At 33.2% G+C, this 10,042-nt stretch overlaps 1 protein-coding gene across 1 annotated transcript; it reads right to left on the reverse strand.

Moving 5' to 3' along the window:
• Positions 1–2,272: 2,272 nt before the first annotated feature.
• LOC111920545 (uncharacterized) lies at positions 2,273–4,694 on the reverse strand. Its single transcript, XM_023916126.1, has 4 exons — positions 4,260–4,694; positions 4,061–4,148; positions 2,977–3,224; positions 2,273–2,842 (listed from the first exon to the last, which is right to left on the reverse strand). The coding sequence occupies exons 1-4, from the start codon at positions 4,692–4,694 to the stop codon at positions 2,273–2,275; spliced, it is 1,341 nt and encodes a 446-aa protein (XP_023771894.1).
• Positions 4,695–10,042: the final 5,348 nt, after the last annotated feature.

Consider the following 10,042-nt stretch of genomic DNA (forward strand, 5'->3'; position numbering starts at 1 on the left):
CTAAAGGTGCAAGCTTTATGATATTTATGGTCTCATGCATGCATTAAATCATCTGTTAAGTCATTTTTGAACTTAAGAGCTCCATTAAGCCATGCATGCACATAAATTTAGCAACCTTACGAGATAATCCATCCCAAGGAAGTCATATCTAGGTTTTGGAGTGAAGTCTTAATGGATTAGGAGCTGAAAATTGGAAGGTGGCTCAATGGAGGAGTACGTTGGGCGTACGAGCCTGTACACACAACGTACAAGCCCTAATGCGTGTACACTTAGCATACAGCTGAGTATGCCCCGCGTACTCAGTAGGTTGGGCTTCGGACGTTTGGCTTCAGTTTGGGCCATTATTTTAGGCTTAGATGCTTAGGGATTTTTTGCGCCATTTGATTTCAAGTGTTTTGGGTCTAGGAATATTATTGGACCTTGGGTTAAGGCCATGGAAGGGATTTGGGCCCAATTTGGAAAATTAGGCCTTGTATGATTATTTGGTAATTGGGCCTTTTTGGATTATAGGTTTAGGCCTAAGTCTTGGTCTAAACTAGGTATGGGGTAAAATGGTCATTTACCCTAATTATGGTCTGATAGTTATGGATTGGAATCCAATTACTAATTGGATGTTATTTGATATTGATAACTTGTGGATTTGTCAGACCAACAACTAAGGATTTATCAGTGTGATTCAACAGCTCGATGTGAGTTTCATCACTATGTATAGCGGGTCGAAGGCACCAATTTTGGCCCATGATTATGCTATGTTAGTATGCTAGTTGTCTTCATGTGTTATGTATCGTATGCTTACTGGGTGGGGCCCGATGACCATTTTGTATTTTATGTATCTTCGTGATTAATGCATGTGTATGTGTTTATTTGACATATGTCATATGTATGATGGGCGGGGTCTGATCTATATACCGAGCGGGCCCCAATGTCGGGCGGGGCCCATGATGTGTTTATTTATATATGTATGTTATGTGTTATTTTGGAGAACTCACTAAGCATTGTGCTTACGCTTTTCAGTTTATGTTTCAGGTACTTTTGTTTTCAAAGGGAAGAGCTTGGGATGATTGTAGAGCACACACCACATGTTTTCACATTCTGTGACTTACTATGATAATGATGATGTATTGATAAATCTTGATTACCTGGGTTTTATGAAAATGATATGAATTAACGATTTATTAGTTTAAAAACCAAAATTTTATGGTCTTAGTTTTGGGACGTTACAGGCTCCCCCTCAACACCGACATTCGAAGGTAACAGCTCGCCCTCGAATTGAGGTTGTGTAGTCAAGTGCACCCCCTCAACTTGACCAGATGTCAAAGTTTGACCCTCTTCAACATTAACTCTTGGTGTCAATGAAGAATATTCATCAAAATGCTTCGATTCTTCAGGAACTTGATTGTCTTCAATGTTGACCTCAACATCAATTTGTTTGTCAGGAATACCAAAAAGCAAATCAAAATCAACATCGAAAGTAAGCATTTTCTCAGAATCCTCATTAGAATCAGAAAGATTTGGTTTCTTTGAAAACTCATGACCGACTCTTTTAACATAGTAATCATCGAATGTTAGGTTGAAAGTTTCTTCAACTCTTCACGTTCGTTTGTTCATCACCCTATATGCCACAGAATTATGAGAATATCCAAGAAAAATTCCTTCATCAACCTTCGTCTGAAACTTTGAGAGATTATCTTTTAGATTCATAATAAAGCATCTACAACCAAAAACATGGAAAATTTAACATTAGATTTCCTTTTGTTAATGATTTCATAAGGTGTGATGTTAAATCTACGATGAATAAAAGAGCTATTTTGAGCGAAACAAGTTGTAGAAACTGCTTTTGCCCAAATATATTGAGGTAGAGTCGTGTAAGTGAGCATAGTTCTAGCAGCTTCACACAAGGATCGATTCCTCCTTTTGACAACACCATTTTGTTGTGGTGTGTAAGGAGACGAAAACTTATGAGAAAGTCCCATATTTTTCAAAAATGAGTTGATAACATATTTTTGAATTTTGTTCCATTATCACTTTTGATACGACGAACTTTCTTCTTTAGACTCAATTCAATGTTTTCGATGAAATCGATCATCACTTGAGTAGTCTCACATTTATGTCTAAGAAAATAAAACCAAGTAAAGCGTGAACAATCATCTACTATAACATGTATGTACTTCTTCCTATTGGGAGACTCAATAGTCAAAGGACCACACAAGTCAACGTGTATAAGTTTCAATGGTTCAACAATTTTTCAGTTGATGACTATAGGATGGCGTTGTCAATGTTGTTTGCCTTGTTCACAAGCTGCATACAAAGAATCATTATCAAGTTTTAGAATAGGTAAACCTCGAAGAAGATCATTTAAAACAAGTTTATTCAAAATTTTGAAATTAAGATGAGAAAGCCTTCGGTGCCAAAGCCAACTGAGGTCAGAAGAAGCCTTCAATAGTAAGCAAATAGAGGGTATGGAAACTATAGGTTTTATGTCCAGAATGAACATATCACCCTTCCTCTTCGACTTTAACACGACTTCCTTCGTTTCTTTGTTCGAAATCATACTTTCTTCTTTATCAAAGAGAACTTCATTCCCAGTACCAACAACAAGTTGAGATACACTTATAAGGTTGTATTTCAAACCTTCAATATAAGTAACTCTATTCATTATGAACTTCCTGTTCGTCACTTTCCTATATCCTTTCACTTTGCACTTTTGGTTATTTCCAAACTTCACAAGTCCAACATTCTCTAACTTCCTAAAATCTCTAAGGTTCTCTTTCTGAACAGTCATGTGACGCGAGCATCCACTATCAATGTACCAGGTTTTGTCACATTGCTCGTTACATATAACCTGCAATCATTTAGAGAGATTTAGGTCCCAAGACTTTTTGAGTCCTTGGGCATTAGTGTGAAAAGTTGTGTGTAGTGTCGAATTAAAAATCCAACTACAAACTTTTTTTTTTTTATTTTTTCAATTAAATCAACTTCACCAGATTTTGGTATATAAATATAATCATTCAATGTTGAAGCCTCAACTTCGATGTTTTCTTTTTCAACCTTTCTTTTAGAAAAAGAAACTTTCTTGTTTGTTTTAATTTCTTGCCATTTTAAAGTCTTTGAGAATGATTCTTGGGATGTAGTACTTCCACTCATCGATTCATTCAAGTAATTCTCAAAAGCCTGTTTGACTTGTTCTTGGTAGTACTCTTTCAGTTGAAATTTCTTTCCTTTTCCTTCAAACAAATGATTTTTTTTTCATTTCATTCTTTCCTTTGACAAATGAAACATTTGATTTGTGCCTTGAAACATGATTTGGGAAACATGGACCATTAGGTTTGAATGGTACATTTTTTATCATAGCATTTGTTGATTTTGAAGAAATTGTTAGCGAAAAAGATTTTTGTAATTTTTGCTGAAAACGATTTTGATATCCATAACGAGAATCTTTTTGAAAACCTTTATGATTTTGTGAAAAATTCTTTTTAACACTTCTTAGAACATGATTTTGTGGAGAATTCTTTTGAACACATCTCTGATCAAATTTGGACCTTTATGATTTTGTTCCTTCTTTGAATTTTGAACAACATTAGACTTTTGTGGAAAAGCATTTTGATTTTTGTTCTCAACATTTTTATTGATGCCTTTTTGAACAACTTTTGAAGAGTTTTTTTTGAAAAACGAGTTTTAGATGGTTGAGAAAACTTCTTTTCTTGAGTTTGTGGTAATTTTTGTTGTAATTTCCTTTCTTTCTATAAATCTCTTCTTTTCTTCTAATAAGCTTTGTTTTGAGCTTTCTTTTTGGAAATTTCTTCTTTTGAAATAGATTTTTCATCATCATTTTTGAAAGTTTGAGTCTTCACCTTTAGATTCTTCAAATCATCTTGTGAAGACTTATCACAACTTTTCTTTGATTCACCTTTGCCATCAGACTTGGTAGTTTTCACATCCCAAACACCATTTTTGTTTTTTTTATTATCTTTGGAAAATGATTTTTGACTCTTTTGATGTTGAAAAGTTTTTGATTTCTAATTCAACCTATTTTCTTCAACATTTTGATTTGAATAAAAACCTTTATCAGTTACTTTTGAATTATCTTCTTTCAGCAATTCATTCACATTTGGGTCAACTTTATCCCCATTTCCTTTTTGTATATAAAACTAGGTTTGGAAATTCATTATTAAATTGTGGGTATAGAACTAAGTTTTGTTCATGAAATGTTTTCCTTTTTCTTTCAATTTTTTTGTAAATTCCTCTAACTCCTCAAACACTTGAGCTTCAACAACTTGTGGAATTTCTTTTTCACATGAATCATCATCATTGTCACTTCCATTGTTCGTTATGTCTTCGACAATAACAGACTCTTGAGAATCATCAGTTTTGGTTGTTGATGATGAATCATTGTTTTGCTTCGATTTTGAATCATCATTTTCTTTGCTTTTAGCTAACGAAGTGATTTTAATGACAGACAATTTTGAGAAATCAACACATTCCTCTTTCTCAATTTCACTGATATTATCAAAATCATCTTCGATATCAGCAAAATTTTGTTGAGTACTTTGTGTCGAATTCTCAATTTTGTTCGAAATTTTCATTTGTTCATTTTTAGATAAAGTATCATTCATAATACCAACCAAATCATTAGCATCCAAACAATCATCAATATTAACAATACCATAAGCATAATAATCTAGGAACTTGATCATACTTAACTACTTTACTCTCGCAATCATAAGTGATTTCATCAACTAATTCACGCTCAAAGTTAATGAAAGGAAGTAATTTCTTGTGTTGTTCCTTACAAATCTCATATGAATGATAGAGATGAGTTAGTTTATCCTACAACCTTTTGGTAGTATTACATTATATGTTCCTTTGTTTCACTAGTAAACTATTATCCATTCCCAATGAGTCTCTATCTACCATGACATTCGTAAGTATCAAATATAGGTTCTCTATCCTAGTTTTCTTCTCCTCCAACTTATTTCTTGCTTTATAAATCAGAGTTTTATTTTTCTCCACGTCGCTACTCATAGAAATAAACATATCATTCAAGTAAGAACATGTATCATCCAAATCAAATAAAATGGCATTATAAGAATTTAATACAACATTAAGAGAGATAAGCAAATCACGTACCTTCTCGGTCACGGGAGACTTCAAAGTAGTTGTCACAAAACATATTCCTTCTATCATCTCTTCCTCCTATTCACTCTCTTCCACAAACTCACCAAACATGCTCTTAGCACCTAAATGACAACAAGGTGCTTCGTATACATGACACCATGAGTAGGATGACACATCTCCTTGTCGTCAGAGCTAGAAGACAAATCTGATAACTTCCATCATTATCATTTTCATCCTTCACAAACAAGGAGAGATTATTATACTTTGCATGAATTTCCTCAATCTTCATTGCACAGTAGGCTTCGTCTTTTACTTTCTCCTTCTTCTTTTCTTGCTTTCTCAACATGAAATCACGAGCAAGATGATTTTGTCTGTTACAATAACTACAATTGTAACCATAATCTCCTTTCATATTCTTCTCAACTTTCTTCTCTTCTTTCTTTTCTTCCACCTTTTCAACATTGTTTTGACTAACAACAAAATTCGACACTGACTTCTTGACAGAGCTGTTATTGAAGTTTCCACTAATTAGCTTCTTATAAAACTTCTTGACCCTATTATTTGTGTAATAGGCCACAACTTCGTCATCTGAATTCAGCAAGAAACCTTCTTTGTTCTCATCAGCTTCACCATTAGGACCAAACTCCTTCCTAGTGGTTTTCAAGACAAGTGTCATAGGACCTCCAAAGTTCATTTTGTTATTTTCCTCTACTATCACTTTCACCTTTGACTCGTGATATTTCAGAATGTTGTAGAGATTCGACAATGAGTAAGTATCGAAGTTCTCCTGAGCCTTGATCATCAGATAGAGATTCTTCCATTCATTCTTTAACCCTAGAATGAAAGTTATGTTGAACTCGAGAGTGGTGCGAACAACACCATGCCTAGTACACTTGTAGATAACCTCATTGAATCGATCGTAATAGGCTTCGATAGACTCATTCTCCTTTTGTTTGAAGTCTGCTAACTCCGATAGGCATTGAGTCACCAAGCTTTTCTTAATTTGCTCATTCCCTTAGAATTTTTCCTTAAGCATGTTCCAGATTTCTTGTGTAGTAGTGCAACCTCAAATGTAGTATACGACTGGTGGTAAATCTCCACGTAACTCACGAAGACATCTCTTATCATTATCCTTCTACTTGTTTGCTAGAACAATCATATATTCTGCTTCACCTGTTGTTCCAACTGCTTGAAGATGATCTACACGATATGGACCTTTGTCAATCAATTTCCATAATTCCTCATCAATTCCATTAAGGTAATCTTCCATACAATCCGCCTACCGATTGTAATATTCCGAAAGCAACATCAGAATCTTAGTGTCAGATCTAAGTAGATTGACATAGTTCATTACAGTGTTAACATTTAAATTCTCCATTTAATCGGGTAAAAATATGATAACCTTGAAAAGAAAGAAGTCAGATACAACACAATTGATCAACGATCACAAAATCGTTAAATCACAATAATTGAACAAAAAATCACATTTTCACTTGCCGAATGATTGAATCGGAACAATTGATTCAATAAGATGAAAATATGAACAATATTCTTCAAACGATATGTTGATTCCTGCTCTAATACCAATTGAAAAGATGTTTAATCAATTGTAAACGTAAATCAGAGTACAAATTGAACACACGATGTAAATAAGATCTTTGATTCATCTCAATATCCAGAATAATACAATATAGGAGTAGAGAGAGAGAGAGAGTGGGAGAGAGAATACAAGCACACAATGGCGAAAAAGCTACATATGACTTATGTACCTACTCTTTTTATAAAGTACTCAACGGATGCAAAATGTATACTAGGACTTCGACATTAATAGTGAATCTACAAAAGTCCTTAGTAAAATACATACATAACGAAGTCATGAAGACCTTCGTTATTGAAAAAACATTCGCTACCAAGACCATTACCTAAGTTTCGATATATCACAACAAATAAGGCTCTGTACTTAACTTATCTACAAAGCCTGTTTATACTTCTCGTCATGCTCATTTTGACGAAAACCACTTTGCATTTCACGGTCATCAATCTACAACTCCATCAACCACACTTCTGTTGTCCACATATTGTAATGACAACTGCAACATCTACTTCTCACACAACTTCGCAACCAACTAGCACTCCTCCATGTGAGTTATGCACTAATTCGCCTCCCCATGTATCTTCTGATGTTGACGAGACACCTCTTGTTGTCGAGACACACAATGAAAAACTTGTTGCTGGTGAGATAACTGATGTTGTCAAGACACATAATGATTACTCGCTCAAAGGCAGGAATTTTCAAACCTCGTCACTTTGCAGATCTTTCTTATGTGTCTACTTCACCTCTACATCATGCTTTATTTAATACCAAAAAGCCCAAGGGTTTTAAAACTGCTGCCAAGGACCCAAAGTGGTTTGCTACAATGTGTGATGAAAAACAAGCCTTGAAACATAATGCTACTTGGGATTTGGTGACACATCCTCACAACTCAAATATTGTTGGTTCAAACTGGCTTTTTCATACCAAGTTTCTTGATGATGGTAGCATTGACAAATTTAAATCTCTTCTTGTTGCTTAAGTGTTTACTCAAGTTTTGGGTCTTGATTATTCTGCTACTTTCAGTCCGGTAGTCAAGGCTTCTACAGTTAGAATTATTCTTTCTATTGCGGTACTAATGTGTTTATATATATATATATATATATATATATATATATATATATATATATAAATTGTTCAAGTTTTAAATTTATAAAATTGATTTTATCACAACTGCACTAATAAACACACTAGGCGGTGTACCTAATCGTGCAATAATATAGTTGTGGTAAGACCAGGTGTCGAACACAAGGGGAATTGTGGTGAATTAATTTTGAGTTTTTGATTATAGGTTCACTAAGCACACAAAAACAGTAAAGATGGGTTTTATGGAATTAAATCTCAACTAAACAGCTACACAACAAATCTCGATAAACTGACTGAAGACAAATCTCTTTAGGTACTTTGGTTTAGACTGGATTTCATCTCAAAATACTGGCTAACTACTAAGTACAAAAGATATCTATTCATTATTCACCGATTTCTAATATGACTGGGATCATAATAAGATTACTAGCTAATCTTTTGATTTTAACACAGCTATTAATTCAACGATTAAGTAAACAAACAATCATGTAAATCAATGTTTAGTTCGTATTAAGAAAGATTTGATCTTTATTAATCCTAATAATCATAGGAATTAAATCATCCATAGAATGATCATCTACTTATGCACACACATTAAAGTTCATCACTTTATTTCCTAACCTTAGGTTATGATCTAACTCTAGTCATAATTACCAATGATCATGGGCAATTATGATTCAAATTAACACAGTCGGAATGATCATCTAAACTCTATTAATTCAATAATTGGTAATAAAGTAACAATCTTTAACACATATCGATCTTGGAATCAAACTTGACAAAATAATTTAAACAAGAATAAACAATCCAAATAGCAATTAATCCATAATCTTAAAGAGTCATCTAATTATAAACACAAAGCAAAGGGCTTTAACAGTCAAATCAGAAAATAAATGTATTTGGAATCACATTGGAATGCTAATCATGATTAGAACAACAAATCAAATGATTTCAGACATGAATCCACTCTCTATCCTTCAGATCTTTGCTCCTATCAGCTTAACAGCCTTCCGGTCGCCTTTTAGACCCTCAAAATGGTTGAAGAAGTGTTTCTTGTCGACCAAGGATGGATAAAAATCGTAATCTCCCTTTAGGTTAACTAAAAATCATAATATATAATATTTTCTGCCGACTAAGTACTTTGGGTGTACATGGACTTACTCTGGGAGTTAGGTGTAAAATTCACGTTAGGACCCAACCCAGTATGTTGGGCATACTCCCATTACGCTGGGCGTACTGGGCTTCTTCAACCGTTTCTTCACTTTTGCAATCCAACTCCAATTTAGAGCCTTTTCTCTTCCTTTTCACTCTAGCAACAACTTATACTTGTAAAATATAAATTAAAACATTATATGTACCTTTTAGTTCTAAATGGAATAAAAACATAATATAAAATAATAAGAAAACGCTATAAATATATGTATAAAAATGACGTTATCAAACTACCTCACACTAGTCTTTTGCTTGCCCCCAAGCAAAACTGATTTAATTATCATATTATCACATTAAACCCCTAGTCACCAACATCATACAAGACAATCCATTTTGAGCCCATCAATACATCAAGACCGCAATGCATGTATTTGTGTCTAAATTTCTCAAGAACTTCTCAGTCCTAAATACTTACGATCCTCATAAATACTCCCCCACTTATTTTGAACAATATTCATTTTATGCATCCCTCCGAATCCATCCTCATAGAACTTTCTTAACCTTAAGTTATTTTTGGTTAAGCTCTCAAACATATATATGAAAAAATAACTTAGAAAGAAAAATTACTATAAATAACTTGACAAAATGTCTTATTATTGAGTCTTCGATTTTTAGATTTCTTGAGCTTTTCTTCATATTTTTTGATCTTCATAACTTTGTAGACTCTTAGTCTCTCAAACTTTTCTGTTTCGGACTTGTTATTTTATAACTTTTTTCACTTAAACTAATTTGGTTAGTTTAGTTAATAAACCAACATTAAATGTTGTAATTCGAATGGAAAAATAGATAAATTAAAACTTCACTTAAAAATGTTAAACTTGATGAACAAGTTAAAGTACAAACATTATGAATGTTTGATTTCTAAGAAACATTATAAAGTATAAACTATAAAGAATAAATTAAATAATCAAAATTTTATTTGTGTAAATACAAATTAAATATTATAATTTAAAGGGTAAACGGACAGAGTAGACTCCCATAGTTTTTGTTTTGTTGCAACATTTAAAAGATAATTTAATTTGTTTAAGCGTAAGGTTT

This window comes from Lactuca sativa, chromosome 9 (genome assembly GCF_002870075.4).
Source record: "Lactuca sativa cultivar Salinas chromosome 9, Lsat_Salinas_v11, whole genome shotgun sequence".
Classification (NCBI taxonomy): Eukaryota; Viridiplantae; Streptophyta; class Magnoliopsida; order Asterales; family Asteraceae; genus Lactuca; species Lactuca sativa.